Source organism: Ranitomeya imitator, chromosome 7 (assembly GCF_032444005.1).
Source record: "Ranitomeya imitator isolate aRanImi1 chromosome 7, aRanImi1.pri, whole genome shotgun sequence".
Taxonomy (NCBI): Eukaryota; Metazoa; Chordata; class Amphibia; order Anura; family Dendrobatidae; genus Ranitomeya; species Ranitomeya imitator.
In genome coordinates, this window is record NC_091288.1 from 55,727,613 (window position 1) to 55,747,569 (window position 19,957).

At 41.4% G+C, this 19,957-nt stretch overlaps 1 protein-coding gene across 2 annotated transcripts in view; it reads right to left on the reverse strand.

The window, feature by feature from the left end:
• Window positions 1–19,957, reverse strand: part of NCKAP1 (NCK associated protein 1) — a 156,759-nt gene that overhangs the window by 36,189 nt on the left and 100,613 nt on the right. For both annotated transcript variants that reach the window (XM_069733250.1, XM_069733249.1), the window contains 4 exons: window positions 15,873–15,992; window positions 14,111–14,250; window positions 11,981–12,112; window positions 2,788–3,006 (listed from right to left, as the gene is read on the reverse strand). In XM_069733250.1, the coding sequence (XP_069589351.1) occupies window positions 2,788–3,006; window positions 11,981–12,112; window positions 14,111–14,250; window positions 15,873–15,992 (611 nt within the window). The remainder of the gene's footprint in view (window positions 1–2,787; window positions 3,007–11,980; window positions 12,113–14,110; window positions 14,251–15,872; window positions 15,993–19,957) is intronic.

The window sequence follows — 19,957 nt, forward strand, 5'->3', positions numbered from 1 at the left end:
TAAGGGGTCTAGTTTCCAAAATGGGGTCACTTGTGGGGGATTTCTACTGTTTAGGCACATCAGGGGCTCTCCAAACGCAACATGGCGTCCAATCTCAATTCCAGCCAATTCTACATTGAAAAAGTAAAACGGCACTCCTCCTCTTCCAAGCTCTGCGGTGCGCCCAAACAGTGGTTTACCCCCACATATTGGGTATCAGCGTACTCAGGAGAAATTGCACAACAACTTTTGTGGTCTAATTTCTACTGTTACCCTTGTGAAAATAAAAATTTGTGGGCAAAAAGATCATTTTTGTGTAAACAAAAGTGATTTTTTATTTTCACGGCTCTACGTTATAAACTTCTGTGAAGCACTTGGGGGTTCAAAGTGCTCACCACACATCTAGATAAGTTCCTTAAGGGGTCTAGTTTCCAAAATGGTGTCACTTGTGGGGGGTTTCCACTGTTTAGGCACATCAGGGGCTCTCTAAACGTGACATGGTGTCCGATCTCAATTCCAGCCAATTCTGCATTGAAAAAGTCAAACGGCGCTCCTTCACTTCTAAGTTCTGCGGTGCGCCCAAAAAGTGGTTTACCCCCACATATGGGGTATTGGCGTATTCAGGAGAAATTGCATAACAAAATTTATGGTTACATTTCTGTTTTTACACTTGTGAAAATAAAAAAAATGGTTCTGAATTAAGATGTTTGCAAAAAAAAGTTAAATGTTCATTTTTTCCTTCCACATTGTTTCAGTTCCTGTGAAGCACGTAAAGGGTTAATAAACTTCTTGAATGTGGTTTTGAGAACCTTGAGGGGTGTAGTTTTTAGAATGGTGTCACACTTCGTTATTTTCTATCATATAGACCCCTCAAAATGACTTCAAATGTGATGTGGTCCCTAAAAAAAAATGGTGTTGTAAAAATGAGAAATTGCTGGTCAACTTTTAACCCTTATAACTCCCTAACAAAAAAAAATTTTGTTTCCAAAATTGTGCTGATGTAAAGTAGACATGTGGGAAATGTTATTTATTAACTATTTTTCGTGACATATCTCTCTGATTTAAGGGCATAAAAATACAAAGTTTGAAAATTGCAAAATTTTAAAAATTTTCGCCATATTTCCGTTTTTTTCATAAATAATCGCAAGTAATATCGAAGAAATGTTACCACTAACATGAAGTACAATATGTCACGAAAAAACAATCTCAGAATCAGCGGGATCCATTGAAGCGTTCCAGAGTTATAACCTCATAAAGTGACAGTGGTCAGAATTGCAAAAATTGGCCCGGTCATTAAGTACCAAATTGGCTCTGTCACTAAGGGGTTAAGGGAAACCAAAACCGGGCAGTGATCTGATAATACTCTGGGTCTATATTCAACCTCGTGTATTAAGTTATTCATTCCTTCATTACCTAAAGCGACGTCAATGCGAGACAGAGCCATATGTCGTCGAATAACATGAATAAGAATATTTATCAACATTACGTACCCACCATAAGTCTATCCATCCTAACTATCCTAGGTAGTTACCAAAGGAAGTAGAATTATCATCCCTTCTCAACAATGCATGCTTACTCGTATCCCAGTGATCATTAAATATGTTATTTACATCTCCCACAACTAGAAAAGGGACCCCTTCCCAATTACCCATGAGCTCCAGAATCTCCCGAATCGTTTTCCCGGAATAGGGTGGTGGAATATATAATGAAACAATACAAAGTAATCTATTAAAAATCTTACATATTAAAAACACAAATTGTCCTTCCCCATCAGTTTTGACCTCAATCTCTTCGAACGGGGTACTAGTATGAATCAATACGGACACTCCTCTAGCATAAGTTGAGAACGTCGAATGATACGCCTTCCTCACCCATCTCTTTTGTAACAGAGCAACTTTATCCTCCAGTAGGTGAGTTTCCTGTAGGCATATCACCGAAGGCCTCTGTTTCAGAACATATTGAAATATCGCTGCACGCTTGGTTGCATTTGCGAAACCCCTGACATTCCAACTTAAAATGTTAACATTATCCCCCAGAATGACTTAAATATCTGAAAATACCATCAGGCTCCCCCAGGTCACTAATTTTGCCTTCTCCCCCCCCCTCCCCCTCCCCTGTAACAGCCAAACTCTACCCATCCCATTAATCCCAACCAAAATAACCCACTAGTAACTCACCCCCACCCCAATAGGAACTATATGAATCCCTGTAGAAATAAGTCAAACTAACTTTCTCTATTCGAGACCAGAGAGCTCTCTTTTACAGCCTAGAACTATAAACTATAACCAGTTTCCTCCTATCTCCATCCCTCCCACGTGAGTCAACATGAGCTGAACATTAGCACCGCCGAACACAAGAAATGTTAAATATAGCAGATCAGACTTGACCACCATAGAAAAATGTGAAAATACTTCAGGAACACCCATCAATTCTGGAGACCCTCCCAACCCTCTTCACCGGGTCCGCTCAGCTCGAATACGTTTAGCATTAAGGTCTAACCACTTCATGGCCTACTCCGGATTTTGAAAGAAATGCACCCGGTCCAAGGCCACCACCCTAACTTTAGCTGGGTAGATCATGGAGTATCTCAGGTCCAGTTCTCTCAGTCGCTTCTTGACCTCCCCAAACTGCATTCTGAGTTTTTGTACTACAGCAGAGTAGTCTGGATAAATGGAGACCCGATTTCCATCGATAGTAAGGCCATCGCTACCCCTGGCCTTTCTCAATGCACAGACCCATTTAAGTTACATGTGACAAGATGACAGATTCTCTTCATATCCGCCTTACTGTTATTTCATAAGAACTTACCAATTCGTGTACAGACTGGTGATTGTTGGCTCTCCATGGCTGTCAAGATGTTGTGTTTGTTGAAGCAGGACATTGTTGAAAACCCTCGTGATGTCAATCTGCACATAGTTTTCTATTGACTGGAGCACGGTCATGTAGGCCCTTACACTAGTTAATAACTCCGAGGGCTTCGCAATCTCTTGTGTGGCCTGATTGTACATGGTCATGCCAACAATAGACCTGTAAGGATACAAAAATATTAGCTAAATCTCTGCAGGAGGAATGTCAAGATGTAAGCACAAAAATGTCTCTTGTGGTTGTAACAAGTTTTAACATTATTCTCTAACCATAGGACAGGGTATGACTTCCTGATAGCTGAGAATCCTACAGCAGAGGACTCCACCGATCCAGAGAACCGGGGTTCTGAAGAGCCCCATGTAAATGGAGTAATTAACTTTGTGGGAAATCCTCTTTAATTAATCTCTCCCACTGACTTCCAATGGAACAGTGGAGAGTGCAAGCTCTGTGAACTGTGCAGAGGTCATTGTGCAGGGAGGGGAAGAGGTGAGCTGTGCCACTGGTCAGAGTGAAAACGGCAAGATTTCAGGATTTATTTTATTTTTTGCTTAATACAAAAAGTGACTTGAAAAATGCAGAAATAAACCCTATATATATATATATATATATATATATATATATATATATATATATATATATATATATATATATATCATAAAAGCCTGATTTAATCAGTTCATTTTTTTGAGGGGCGTGGCCTAGCACCTGATGTGAGCGGTCGGCTTCTGGAGCTCCTCCGCTGTGACCCTGCATTTATCCTGAAGATAAGATCTGTCTGGGAGCTGATAAGGCTACTTTCACACTTGCGGTTTTTTGAATCTGTCACAATCCGTCGTTTTTTGTGAATGCAGGATCCTGCAAAAACATTTGCAGGATCCTGCATTTTCCCACAGACTTGTATTAGCGACAGATTGTGACGGATGGCCATCCGTTTCATCCATCGTAAAATAGCGGTCCGTCGTGCAGAGAAAACGTTCATAGGAACGTTTTTTTTGCATGTCGGAAAATCGGTCAGCGACGCATCCTGCGCTGCCTGTCGTCGGCTACAATGGAAGCCTATGGACGCAGGATCCATCGCTGACCGTCACACACAGGAATCCAGCGACGGATCCAGTTTTTCCCTTCTGAGCATGCCCGGAAGGATTTTTCAAGCCCAGGAAGAAGTCTGTCTCTGTCTCTCTCTCTACAAGCAACACATCCGTCATTTCACAGGATCCGTCGCACACATTTTTCACTACGTTCGTTGATACGTCATTTCACTGCATGACAACGGAAACCAGAAAACGCAAGTATGAAAGTAGCCTAACTCGTTGTGTGGCTGAGGGAGGTCACCGGAGGTCAGCCCCGATGTGTGAAGCTGTGTAGAGCTGCAGATATGGTCCGGGGAAAGGCAGCAGAACGCCAAGGCAGGAGCAGTGACCCGGAACCAAGATGGTGCCGACAGTGTGGAGAGAGCTGAGAGAGCAGACTCTGCAAATGCCTCATATGCAAAGAGGCTAGAAGTGGCTGCTAAGCTTGAAAAGTATGCCAGGGTGGACTGAGCAGGGAAAGAGCTGGCTGAAGAGGAGGAGGAACAGACTGGAGGAGAAGATGAAAGTGCAAGGAAAAGTTTCAGAGGATGACACGGTACAGGGGGGGCCTGAGGGGGAGGAAGGAAGGCAGGAAAATGATGGTGTGGAGCAAGAAGCTGTGGTGGAGCTTATAATATGGGAACCCACTTTGCGAGACATTTATGATCTGATCAGATCATGCAAAACTGTGATAACTCTCACTCACAGAGTGGATGGGACTATAGCAGAAGTTAACACAATAAAGGCAGCCATGACTAAAATGGATAAGAGAGAGTGGGTGAGGTGGAGGAGAGAGTTAGGCTTCTTTCACACTAGCGTCGGAATCTCCCCGTCGCAATGTGTCAGGGAGAGATTCCGACGCTAGCGTTTAACGTACTGCACAATGGAGGCAGCGGATGCATTTCTCCGGCACATCCGCTGCCCCATTGTAAGGTGCGGGGAGGTGGGGGCGGAGTTCCGGCCGCGCATGCGCGGTCGGAAAAAGCGGTCCGTCAGGAGCAAAAAACGTTACATGTAGCGTTTTTTTGCTCCCGACAGTCCGCCAAAGCACGACGCATCCGTCGCTCGACGGATGCGACGTGTGGCAATCCGTCGCAAATGCGTCGTCAATACAAGTCTATGGGGAAAAAAACGCATCCTGCAAGCACTTTTGCAGGATGCGGTTTTTCTGCAAAATGACGCATTGTGACGGATTGCAGAAAACGCTAGTGTGAAAGTAGCCTAAGTGTGCTGGAAAATCAACTCTCTAAAATGCAGAGGTCCCACACTCCGTGTCTGCAAAAATGTGCTGCTTTGATTAATAAGAATGATGATCAGGAGAATCTCTCACGGAGGAATAATGTGAGACTAGTGGGTACCACTGAGAAGACTGAAGGAAATGACCCTACAAAATTTATTGAAAAATGGATCCAGGACAAGATAGGCGCGGATAACCTGTCTAAGGAATTTGCGGTGGAAAGGGCGCACTGCGTTTCTATGCAACCTCTCCCGCCAGCGTCCCCCCCTCGTACTATCCTTGCTAGGATTCTGAACTATAGGGACCGAGATGCCATATTGACGAGTGCTCGTGCAGCTGAGGACATGTGCATTAATGGCCAGAAGATCTCAATTTACCCTGACTACTCGGCTGAGGTGCAAAAACAGAGGATGAGTTATGGAGCAGTTAAAAGGAGATTGAGAGACTTGAAATTGATTTATTCTACTCTCTATCCGGCGAAATTAAGGGTTGTAGCCCTGGGAGCAGTTCACTTTTTTCCCCAACACCAGAAGAAGCCACTAAGTGCCTGGACTTAAATAAGCAGAAGCTCACAGCTAACAAAGAAGGAGGGAAGTGAAAAGAAGATTCTGGAGATGAGGATGATGCTGCCTTACTGTTATCTCCGGACTTTGGTTTAATAATTTATTGCGGTTTTCAGAGGATTTATTGTCATAATGTTGTTTTATATGCGGAGGCGTCGGGGAGGTGTTCTAGTTACAGCGGATTACAGGTACTGAGAGAAGGGTAGCTAGACGCTGGACTACCTACTCTCTGGTAAGAGAGGTGAAAACAACAGCAGATTAGTTATGGGTTATTGTGTTAATGAATATTGGGGATGGAGGAGGGGTGAGAACCATTGCTGGAAATTGGGACTTATAGCTTACTGGGAGCAGCATCCTATTTCAAGGGGTTACGGCAATTATGGAATATGTGAGAAAACAGGGCCCGGATGTCATTTGTCTCCAGAAGACACATTTACTTGCAGAAAAGGTAGAAGTGTTAAAAAGGAGGTGGACAGGGAGGTCTTATCACTCTACGTATTCTTCATATGCTAGGGGGGTCTTGGTACTGATTGGGGCGTCCACGCCTTTTGAAGAAATTGAGAGCCATGTAGATAGAGATGGGCAATATGTTCTGTTATTCTGCAAAATTTATGGTCAACCATTATGTCTAGCGGCTATTTACTTCCCACCCCATATTCTGGGAAAAAGGTACAAGAAATATTTGAATTGTATAAACGGGGTATGGGATTACCAATGTTAATTATTGGGGATATCAATATTGTGATGGATGAAGGGTGGGACAGATAAGAAAGGTTTACGCAAAGGCACTGAAAAACGGTCGACATTCGGGAATTATATGACAGAATTGAGGATGGCGAACCTCTGGAGAGTGAGGAATGAGAATGTAGTCTGTTACTCCTGTTATTCTGCAACCCACGGTTCCCTTTCCAGGATTGACCTAGCACTGGGAAATGATTTAATGACGTGCATGGTCTGTGGGATAGAATATCTCCCGAGAGTGATTTCGGACCACAAGCCTATAGCTCTTGATTAGACGGACAGGTGGGAGGACTGGACGGGGAGGTGAGTGGAAATTTCACCCCTTGTGGCTTGAACATAATATGGACAACATTAAGAAGGAGATCACAGAGTACTGGCAGTTTAATGAAGATAGCGCGGGTAGTTTGGGACGCAATGAAAGCTTTTCTGAGGGGCCTTCTTTTTAGGGAGATTTCTAGATGTAAATCCAAGACTAGGATGGAAGATAAAGATATCATTGAGAAATTAGAAAGAGCAGAAAGGGATATGGTGTCGGACCCATCAGAGATATCTCAATGTAGACTAAGGGAAGCCCAGGAAGCGGTTGATAAGTTGTATATGAAAAAAGCGGAGAGAAGAAGAGCTTTTCAGAAATCAGTTTTTTGAGGAAGGAGAAAAAGAGTGGGGCACTTGCTCTCGGTGGCAACAGCGGCACAGAAAGAATCATCGTATGTGTACAAACTAAGGACAGATGAAGGGAATGTGTTGACAGATGTAGTGGATATTTTGGGTGAGTTTAGAAATTTTTATGAACAGTTGTATTCATCTGTGTTGAGGGCTACATTGGGGGACATTGTAAACTTCCTGGGTGAGGCAAAACTTCCTAGTATTGGGGATTGTGATAGGAAGAGGTTGGATGTACCTATAACGGAGGAGGAGATTAGACTTGCTGTCATGTCAGTGACTAACAACAAGGCCCCTGGAGCTGATGGACTCTCGGTTGAGATATATAAGAATTTATTGGATATTTCAGTGGCTAAATTAAAGATGGTTTTTGATGAGGCGCTAAGGGAGGGAGAGCTACCGGCGTCCATATGAGAGGCGACAGTTGTAGTTATTTTAAAGAAAGGTAAGGACCCGGAATTGGCGGAATCCTATAGGCCAATTTCGTTGCTGACGGCGGATGTTAAGATTTTGGCTAAAGTAGTGGCAAACCGGTTGGCAAGTGTGGTCCAGAATCTGGTCCCATTCTGATCAATCTGGTTTTATGCCGAATAGGTCTACAGCTATAAACTTACGTAGATTATTCCTGAACTTGCTGCTGCCGTCGGATAACGAGGGTAATAGAGTTGTAGTCTCATTGAATGCAGATGACATGTTACTCTTTTTAGAAAATTCTGGAGAGGCCTTGGTGCATATTCTTAGGCCATTTGGTGATATATCGGGTCTTGAAATCAATTGGGTGAAGTCAAATATCTTGATAGTGGATAAAGGGGGCGTTGACATCCCAATATCAGGGGAAGGTAGTAAGCTGACAGTGGTTTCTCAGTTCAGATATTTAGGTGTTCAAGTGTCTTTTCCTCTCTCGAGCTATGTGGACCTGAATTTGTCCCCATTGTTGGACAGGTTTAGGAATATTTAGGAAAATAGGGGCGTGGTGCAAGTTATATCTCTCAGTGGTGGGAAGGATAAACTTAATTAAAATGATTCCTATGCCCCAATTATTGTATACATTGCATAATTCCCCCGTTTGGTTGCCCCAAAAGTGGTTTCATATCATTAACTCTTTATTTCGAGACCTTGTTTGGGGGAATAAACAGCCAAGAATTAGGCTGGAATTGCTTTAGAGGCCTAAAGATGAAGGAAGGGGGGGGAAGGCTGGCCCTTCCGAATCCCTGGATCTACTTTTTGGCAGCGCAGGGTGAGTAGATGAGAGGCTGGAGAGAGGTGAATGGACTGGGCTCGGTTAGGCAGATTTTGGTTTGGTTGGTGGGAAAGGACCCATTGGTTCAGGGATTGGAGACAGGGGGATTTGGGAGGTTTGGAACAACCTATCCTACTTTGATACTGGTTCAAAAGTCTGGGAGGCAATTAAAAAGACAAGAGAAGTGGGACTTTTAACAAATCTCTCCCCAATATGGCATAATAAAATATTACCTGAATTTATTAATATGGGGGAATTAAAAAAATGGTGGAAAGCATTGGGTATTCAATATATGGTTTAGATTCAGGACGCACAAGGACTGTTATCCTTTGAGGCACTGCAGGAGAGTTACGGGTTGCAGGAGACCTGTAGGTTTCAAGATGGACAGCTGAGACATGCCTTTCTTGCGCAGAGTAAAACGATGGATATGTGAATTTATAGAGACATTCTGGTAGACTATGTATGTGCGACGGGAGAAATGAAAGGGGTAGTCTCGGATATTTATACGGATTTGTTATATACCTTTCTTAATAGATTCCCTATTAAGGCAAAAGAGAAATGGGAGGAAGATAAATGGGAGGATATCATGGAATATATTCCCCAATTATAATTAAGTGAGCCGGGTAGACTTTCGTAAATATATGTGCTTCACAGAGTATATAGAACTCCAGATAGGCTGTATAAGGCATGGCTGAGACAGACTTCCAAGTGTCCTAGGTGCCAGCCCGAGGGGGCAGGGATTCTACACATGTTATGGCAATATACGAGATTGAATTCATATTGGTTGGAGGTGGGAGAAGCAATTGGGAAATCGTATGGATGTACAATCGCAAGTGATCCTGTGATATATACACTGTGTTCCAAATTATGGTGTAGATGACATTTTTCTCGGATTTTCCTAAATGGTCGGTGCAAATGACAGTCAGTCTAATAAAAGTCATCACCTGTTAGAGTATACATCGAATTTTATTGAAGAAACCTCCCAATGATAACAGTATAATCTCCAAAATGAATAAAAACTCAAAATGCACTGTTCCAATTTATTAGGCACAGTAGAATTTCTAAACATTTGATATGTTTTAAAGAACTGAAAATGCTCATTTGTGGAATTTGCAGCATTAGGAGGTCACATTCACTGAACAAAAAAAGCTCCTAACAGGCCAAGTTACATGTTAACATAGGAACCCTTCTTTGATATCACCTTCACAATTCTTGCATTCTTGAGTTTTTGGAGAGTTTCTGCTTGTATTTCTTTACATGAAGTCAGAATAGACTCCCAGAGCTGTTGTGTTGATGTGAACTGCCTCCCACCCTCATAGATCTTGTGCTGGATGATACTCCAAAGGTTCTCTATAGGGTTGAGGTGAAGGGAAGATGGTGGCCACACCATGAGTTTATCTCCTTTTATGCCCATAGCAGCCAATGACTCAGAGGTATTATTTGCAGCATGAGATGGTGCATTGTCAGCATGAAGATAATTTTGCTCCTGAAGGCACGTTTCTGCTTATAGACCATGGACGAAAGTTGTTAGTCAGAAACGCTATTTACTTTACAGAGGTCATTTTCACACCTTCAGGAACCTTAAAGGGCCTTACCAGCTGTTTCCCCATGATTCCAGCCCAAAACATGATTTGTCCACCTCCTTACTGAAGTCGCAGCCTTGTTGCGACATGGTGGCCATCCACCAACCATCCACTACTCCATCCATCTGGACCATCCAGGGTTGCTCGACACTCATCAGTAAACAAGACTGTTTGAAAATTAGTCTTCATGTATGTCTGGGCCCGCTGCAACCGTTTCTGCTCATGAACACTGTTTAGGGGTGGCCGAATAGTAGGTCTATGAACCAAAGCAAGCCTTTGAAGGATCATACACCTTGAAGTTCGAGGGACTCCAGAGGCACCAGCAGCTTCAAATAACTGTTTGCTGCTTTGTAATGGTATTTTGGCATCTGCTCTCTTAATCCCATGAATTTGTCTGGCAGAAACCTTCCTCATTATGCCTTTATCTGTCTGGGCTATGTTTCAGTGACAAATCTCTTCACAGCATGATGATCAAAGTTTTTGTGAAGCATCTAATTTTTTCATACCTTGTCCAAGGCATTGCACTATTTAACGCTTTTCAGCAGCAGAGAGATCCTTTTAATTTCTCATATTGCTTGAAACCTTTGGCCTGCTTAATAATGTGGATCATCATTTTTAAGTAGTTTTCCTTTAATTAGAATCACCCGGAAAACTAATTATCACGTGTTTGAAGGTACCTTCACACTCAGCAACTTTGCAGCGAGAACGACAACGATCCGTGATGTTGCAGCGTCCTGGATAGCGATCTCGTTGTGTTTGACACGCAGCAGTGATCAGGATCCCGCTGTGCCATCGCTGGTCGGAGATAGAAGTCCAGAACTTTATTTCGTCGTCAGGTTGGCGTGTATCGTCATGTTTGACATAAAAAGCAACGATGCCAACAACCAGCGAGAACGATAAGTGAGTCGCCATGACGTCACTGGATCGCTCCTGCATCGTTCTGGAGTTATTGTGTTTGACGTCTCTACAGCAACCTAAACAGTGACGCTCCAGCAATCGGCTCGTTGTCTATATCACTGCAGCGTCGCTGAGTGTGACGGTACCTTAAGATTGATTTCAGTTATCTATTGAGTCCTGAGACACAATACCATCCATGAGTTTATTTGAAAAACAAAACAAATCTTTATGACACTTAAATCCAATTTGCATAATAATTTGGAACACAGTATTTTGGGATATGTGGAAGAGATCAGAGTTCCAAATCATCATAAAGTGGCCATAATGAGATTATTGTATGTTCCGCGAAAGCTAATTGCCAGGCACTGGTTGAGTGAGGTACCGCCGACTCTGCAGGAATTTTATAGACAGTCTGATATGGTTATTAATATGGAAAAGGGTATTTATGAACTAAGGAAAAGTATGAAAACTTTTGAAACACTTTGGAAACCTTGGATGGAGAGGAACAGATTCCAGTGGGATGTTGTATTATTATATAAGCAATGTATGCTATTGTCCTATTCTTGTTTATAAAGGCTTTAAGGGAGGAGGGAGGGAGGGTGGGGAATTGTTTCAAAATGTTTGTAAACCTGTTTATTCTCCTTTGCTGACAATTGTGTGTAGTTGTCAATTTGAATATTGTTAATAAAAATTATCTGATTTTAATCAGGTCATTTTTTAACGCTATATTCTCTTTATGCACAGTTAATGAAGCCTGATTGACAATACATGATACACAATTACTTTCCAAAAAGGTGAAAATAAGACTTATATTTGTAGGCTCTCTCTCCATATTTGCACATTGATGGGTGATGCAGAATTCTTGTGAAAAAAACAATAAGACACTGCATTTCATTAGTGCAAGAACAGTTTGTGTTTTCTTGCTGTTTAATGGCGGCTTTTTCCTTCGCCTTCTGCTCACATTCCATTCTCAGCCTCAAGCATCTCTCTGCTCCATATAGAACAGACAGGAGACGGCCGCTGAACTCCACATTTCATATTTTTGAGAAAGTGACACATCTGATGGATCTGCAAATCTACTTTTTGAGTAGTTATTAAAAAAAAAAAAAAATTGAACAGCATACCAGGTGTCCGACACTTACTTGGTGAAACGAATTTCCAAGTGTGAGGTCAGATATTCTCTCGGAGTGAACGTGTGCTCCCAAACAGCCATATTAGGGGCATAGTTAATAGAGAAGCAGAGTTCTGAAAGTGCAGTATGTAGCTTATCTAAACTGGAAGGGAAAAACATGAAAGCATTAAATAATTACGATTATGTAAAAAATGTGATTTATTCATAGCCATATTTTCTATATCAGCACACAGTCTAGTTATATATAGCGTAAACTGAGAAAAATACTAGTCCCGACAATTCTACCTACTAGATCATGTTAAATATCAAAATAAACGTTAATATAAATGAAAACATTAATACTGAAAAATTCACTATTTTACTTGTGTAAATATGAAAAAGCTCTAAAAAAATAAAAATAAATTACCGTATATACTCGAGTATAAGCCGAGATTTTCAGCCTAAACAAATGAGCTGAAAGTGCCCCCTCTCAGCTTATACTCGAGTCATGGTCGGCGGGTGAGGGGGAGTGACGACAGTCACATACACACCTGCTCCTGGCGCTCCTGACGTGGTCCCTGCATATCCCATGGTCTCCGGTGCCGGCAGCTTCTTCCTCTGTTCAGCGGTCATGTGGTACCGCTCATTAAAGTAATGAATATGGACTCCACTCCCATAGAGGTGGAGCTGCATATTCATTACTGTAATGAGTGGTACCAGTAACCGCTGAACAGAGGAAGAAGCTGCCGGTGGCGGAGACCATCTGTCCAGGAGAAGCTGCCAGCGACCGCGCCGGGAGCAGGTGAGTATTTCATATTCACCTGTCCTCGTTCCACCGCCGCCCCGTCTTCCGTGTCTTCTGCACTGACTGTTCAGGTCAGAGGGCGCGATGACGTATTAGTGCGCGCGCCGCCCTCTGCCTGAACAGTCAGTGCGGAGAGACGGGACGCTGAGGAGCAGCGGGCAGCGACGAGAGGTATGTTTTTTTTTTTTATTGCAGCAGCATTATATGGGGCACATTGTTATATGGAGCATCTTATAGGGCCTTAATGAACTGTATGGAGCATTACATGTGGCACATTGTTATATGGAGCATCTATGGGGCCATAATGAACTGTATGGAGCATTACATGTGGCACATTGTTATATGGAGCATCTATGGGGCCATAATGAACTGTATGGAGCATTACATGTGGCACATTGTTATATGGAGCATCTTATGGGGCCATAATGAACTGTATGGAGCATTACATGTGGCACATTGTTATATGGAGCATCTTATGGGGCCATAATGAACTGTATGGAGCATTACATGTGGCACATTGTTATATGGAGCATCTTATGGGGCCATAATGAACTGTATGGAGCATTATATGTGGCACATTTTTATATGGAGCATCTTATGGGGCCATAATGAACTGTATGGAGCATTACATGTGCACATTGTTATATGGAGCATCTTATGGGCCATAATGAACTGTATGAAACATTATATGTGGCACATTTTTATATGGAGCATCTTATGGGGCCATAATCAGCATTTGTGCAGCATTATATGGGGCATATTTTAATATGGAGCATCTTATGGGGCCCATCAAACTGTATGGAGCATTAGAAAGGGCGTATTTTGTATGGAGCATTATATGGGGCCCATCATGAACTGTATGGAGCATTATATGGGGCTCCTGATTCAATATGGATATTCAAAAACACTTAACCTACTGATGTCTCAATTAATTTTACTTTTATTGGTATCTATTTTTATTTTTGAAATTTACCAGTAGCTGCTGCATTTTCCACCCTAGGCTTATACTCGAGTCAATAAGTTTTCCCAGTTTTTTGTTGTAAAATTAGGGTGGTCGGCTTATACTCGGGTCAGCTTATACTCGAGTATATACGGTACCTTAATTTACAATCAAAATGGAATTAAAAACAAACAAATACAAAAGCAACTATACCGTTTTATCACAAGTAACAAAAAAAAAAAGTAGCTGAAAATTGCTTGGTTTTAAGGCCTAATATATGTAAAAAAAAAAAAATATTTATTTTTTTTAACATTGATTGAAAAACTCATTTATGTCGTTATTCTTCTCATAATGGAAATTAATTAAGAAAGTCAAAACCTTTAATTGCAAAAAAAAAACCACAAATAAACTCTTACTTTGTAACCACAAGTCTATTTTTTCTCATGCTTTCAACCCCGGGTTTTTCTCGCTCGGGTTCTCCTTTCTTTCCGGTCTGCTTTTTTGACTTTTTGTTCACTGCTTGACTGATTGTTTTGGCACAGTGTTTTGGCAGTAGCTAAAGAGAGTGAGGAAGAAAAAAAAAAAAAATTCTTGAAAGCCAAGCAGTTCATAATAGCTTCTACCAAGTTGGGTAATTCTATTCCAACATTCGCCTTTCTAGGTCGTAAGAGAAACAAGTAGCAAGATAAAATCCTGAAACAAAGTGGGCAAGTGAGAGATGGATGTACAAGTGCTTCTCAGTAAATTAGAAAATCATCAAAAAGTTAATTTATTCCAGTTCTTCAATACAAAAAGTGAAAGTCATATTATATAGAGTCATTACAAAAAGGGTGATCTATTTCAAGTGTTTATTTCTGTTAATGTTGATGATTACGGCTTACAGCAAATGAAAACCCAAAAGTCATTATCCCAGAAAATTAGAATAATTAACAAAAAACACCTGCAAAGGCTTCCTAAGCATTTAATAAGGTCCCTTAGTCTGTTTCAGTAGCTCCACAATCATGGGGAAGACTGCTGTCTTGACAGATGTCCAGAAGGCAGTCATTGACACAATCCACAAGAAGGGTAAGTTACAAAAGGTCATTGCTAAAGAAGCTGGCTGTTCAGAGTGCTGAATGCAACCATATTAATGGAAAGTTGAGAAACATTTAGATTATAAAGGGCTTTCTTTTTGTAGTAAGAGTCATAGATTTTAAATGACACTATTAATTTACCCATACAATGTACTGGAAAATGGGCAAAAAGTTTGAAGTGCAGTGAAATTGTAAAATAAAACACACACACCCAACTCTGCCATATTTTTAAAAATGTTCACAGTGGGGTGAAATTGACTTAGTAACATAATTCTCCAGTTCGGTATGATTACAGCGATACAAAACTTGTAAAGTTCTTTTAAATTAAGTGTTGAAAAGAGAACTTGGAAATTTGTTTCATGGTGGCTCAGTGGTTAGCACTGCAGCCTTGCAGTACTAGGGTTCAAATCCCACCAAGCACAACATCTACAAGGAGTTTGAATGTTCTCCCCGTTCTTGTGTGGGTTTCCTCCTACATTCCAAAGACATACTGATAGGGAATTTATATTGTGAGCCCTAATGGGGACAGTGATTATAATGTCTGTAAAGCACTGTGGAATTATGGCCTTAGATAAGTGAATAAAATTAATAACTAAAATAAGTAAATAAATTGGTCATGAGCCCACACTGTCAGAAGAGATGAAAGCTGCCAGTCACGCACACCCAGGTCTGCTGTGCTCCAGCACATTTCATCACTCTGCAGTGAGGAGAGCAGACTGTCAGTACATGTCTCACACTGAGCCTGCTTTAGCTATTGTGGCAGCATGTTCTTTCCCCAGTGTGCTGCTACCTGCTTATGATTGGTCAGCTCCAAAGAGAAGAAGAAGTACACGCCCCCAGTGAAATCTTCCTGGTAATGCCCAGTTAGGACTTCAGGTGCCAAATACTTTAATTTATTCTACTCTGCTGCCACTATTATATCATGTGTTCAACACTAAAAAATTAGTGTAAAGTCATCTTTAAATAATAATGTCTTTGTGGACTGAAGGCAAATACTTCGACAATTAGTGGCAAAATAGCTTATTCGTTCATGGCCGCACTTGCAGCACCCTCAGAATTATAAAAATGATTAAGAATACAAAAAAAAAAGAAAAAAGTTTATTACCTGATCACTCAGGGTGCACTGTTCTGTGCAGATGTCTGTGATGAGATTCCGGGCTTGTTTCGCCATTTCATCCAAGAACATATTACATAGAGACAGACTCCGATCTCCAATGTGATGTCTCTGAAATGTGACAGGACACGGTTAGCTGCCATCTGCATTGAATTAAGAAATTATTACTGACAGAAGACAAAGAAAATCCATTGTTGTCACTTAAAGGGGTTTTCCCAGAAACAACATTTATCATCTATCCACAGGGATAAATATGTAAAATTTAATCACAGGGGCTGCACGAATCAGCCGAAACGTGAGACCTCAGCCCCCACCACAAAACTGCGGTGAAACTGAAGGTTGTAATGGTGGGCACATGTGCTGCCGCCAATCCATCGCCTATGGAGCACAGAAACAGCCGAACAATGTGGTAAATGGGTCCAGACTTTATATGGGCCGTCTTATCTACTATAGTAAAAACACCTATACATGCATAAAATAAATGTGCAATTAATCTTATTAAAGTATATATGTAAAAGCTTCCAAAAGATTATTCTTTACCCTGCTCTGTACAGCTTATATCTATAATGCCTCAAAAAGGAAGAATGACTGCAAATGGCTCTCCAAAAAAAAAAAATACATTGAACCACTGTGCTGAACCAACCCAGAAATGTCAGGAGCATTTTGCTTTTTATTCGGAATAACTGAACCCAACATACCATTTGGATGCTTTTATTAACCTTAATTTTGCAGATTTTCTGATACTACTCACAGCTGACCACGCGCAAGCAAAAGATTGAATAATTGTGCTCATAATTCTATGTTAGGACTTCACAACCCACATACAGTGGGGGAAATAAGTATTTGATACACTGCCGATTTTTCTAGTTTCCCCCCTACAAAGAATGGAGAGATCTGTAATTTTTATCATAGGTACACTTCAACTGTGAGAGACAGAATCTAAACATAAAAAACATAAAATCACATTGTGTGATTTTTACATAAATAATTTGCATTTTATTGCATGGAATAAGTATTTTATACAATAGAAAAACAGAACTTAATATTCGGTACAGAAACCTTTGCTTGCAATTACAGAGGTCAGACGTTTCCTGTAGTTCTTCACTAAGTTTGCACACACTGCAGCAGGGATTTTGGCCCCCTCCTCCATACAGATCTTCCCAGCAGCTTTTAGGTTGCAGGGCAACATTGAGTTTTAGCTCCTTCCAAAGATTTGCTATTGGGTTCAGGCTTGGAGACTGCAGGACCTTGAAATCCTTCTTAAGGAATTACTCCTTCGTTGCCTCGGCTGTGTGTTTCTGGTAATTGTCATGCTAGAAGACCCAGCCACGACCCATCTTCAATGCTCTTACTGAGACTAGGAGGTTGTTGGCGAAAATCTCACGATACAGGATCCCATCCATCCTCCCTTCAATACGGGGCAGTCATCCTGTCCCCTTTGCAGAAAACGATCCCCAAAGTTTCATGTTTCCCCCACCATGCTTCATAGTTGGGACGATGTTCTTGGGGTTGTACTCATCCTTCTTCCTCCAAACACAGCGAGTGGAACTGATACCAAAAAGTTCTATTTTGGTCTCATCTGAAAACATGACCTTCTCCCATGCCTCCTTTGGATCATTCAGATAATCACTGGCAAACATCAAACGGGCCTGGATATGTGCTGGTGTGAGCAGGGGGACCTTGTATGCCCTGTCAAATTTTAATCCATGTTGATGTAGTGTTACTAAAGGTAATGTTTGAGAAAGTGGTCCCAGGTCTCTTCAGGTCATTGACCAGGTGTAGTTTGGGGATGATTCCTGACCTTTCTCAGAATCATCCTTACCCCACGAGGTGAGATCTTGCATGAAGCCCCAGATCGAGGAAGATTGTCAGTCATCTTGTGTTTCTTCCCTTCTCTAATAATTGTGCCAGCAGTTGTTGCCTTCTCACCAAGCTGCTTGCCTATTGTCCTGTAGCCCATCCCAGCCTTGTACAAATCTGCAATTTTGTCCCTGGTGTGCTTAGACAGCTCTTTGGTCTTGGCCATGGTGGAGAGGTTGGAGTGTGATTGATTGTGTAGAGAGGTGTATTTTAACGAGTTCAAACAGGTGCAATGAATACAGGTAATGAATGCAGAATAGGGGGGGCTTCCTAAAGAACAACCAACAGGTCTGTGAGAACCAGAACTGTTACCGGCAAGTAGGTGATCAAGTACTTATTTCAAGCAATAAAATTAAATTTAATTATGTAAAAATTGTACAATGTGATTTTTGGGACTTTAAGTATCCCTCAGAGTTGAAGTTTACGTACTATAAAAATGACAGATCACTACATTCTTTGTAGGTGGGAAAACTTGCAGAAACCAGAAAAAGATTATAATATATATATATATGTATATATATATGTATATATATATATATATATATATATATATATATATATATATATATATATATATACATACACACACACAGACAGACAGTACAGACCAAAAGTTTGGACACACCTCATTTAAAGATTTTTCTGTATTTTCAGGACTACGAAAATCATACATTCACACTGAAGGCATCAAAACTATGAATTAACACGTGGAATTATATACTTAACAAAAAAGTGTGAAACAACTGAAATTATGTCTTATATTCTAGGTTCTTCAAAGTAGCCACCTTTTGCTTTGATGACTGCATTGCACACTCTTGGCATTCTCTTGATGAGCTTCAAGAGGTAGTCACCGGGAATGGTTTTCACTTCACAGGTGTGCCCTGTCAGGTTTAATAAGTGGGATTTCTTGCCTTATAAATGGCGTTGGGACCATCAGTTGTGTTGTGCTGAAGTCTGGTGGATACACAGCTGATAGTCCTACTGAATAGACTGTTAGAATTTGTATTATGGCAAGAAAAAAGCAGCTAAGTAAAGAAAAATGAGTGCCATCATTACTTTAAGAAATGACGGTCAGTCAGTCTGAAAAATTGGGAAAACTTTGAAAATGTCCCCAAGTGCAGTTGCAAAAACCATCAAGCTCTACAAAGAAACTGGCTCACATGAGGACCGCCCCAGGAAAGGAAGACCAAGAGTCACCTCTGCTTCTGAGGATAAGTTTATCCGAGTCACCAGCCTCAGAAATCGCAGGTTAACAGCAGCTCAGATTAGAGACCAGGTCAATGCCACACAGAGTTCTAGCAGCAGACATATCTCTACAACAACTGTTAAGAGGAGACTTTGTGCAGCAGGCCTTCATGGTAAAATAGCTGCTAGGAAACTACTGCTAAGGACAGGAAACAAGCAGAAGAGACTTGTTTGGGCTAAAGAACACAAGGAATGGACATTAGACCAGTGGAAATCTGTGCTTTGGTCTGATGAGTCCAAATTTGAGATCTTTGGTTCCAACCACCGTGTCTTTGTGCGACGTAGAAAAGGTGAACGGATGGACTCTACATGCCTGGTTCCCACCGTGAAGCATGGAGGAGGAGGTGTGATGGTGTGGGAGTGCTTTGCTGGTGACACGGTTGGGGATTTATTCAAATTTGAAGGCATACTGAACCAGCATGGCTACCACAGCATCTTGCAGCAGCATGCTATTCCATCCGGTTTGCGTTTAGTTGGACCATCATTTATTTTTCAACAGGACAATGACCCCAAACACACCTACAGGCTGTGTAAGGGCTATTTTTTCCAAGAAGGAGAGTGATGAGGTGCTACGCCAGATGCCCTGGCCTCCACAGTCACCGACCTGAACCCAATCGAGATGGTCTGGAGTGAGCTGGACCGCAAAGTGAAAGCAAAATGGCGAACAAGTGCTAAGCATCTCTAAGAACTCCTTCAAGATTGTTGGAAGACCATTTCCGGTGACTACCTCTTGACGCTCATCAAGAGAATGCCAAGAGTGTGCAAAGCAGTCATCAAAGCAAAAGGTGGCTACTTTGAAGAACCTAGAATATAAGACATATTTTCAGTTGTTTCACACTTTTTTGTTAAGTATATAATTCCACATGTGTTAATTCATAGTTTTGATGCCTTCAGTGTCAATGTACAATTTTCATAGTCATGAAAATACAGAAAAATCTTTCAATGAGAAGGTGTGTCCAAACTTTTGTTCT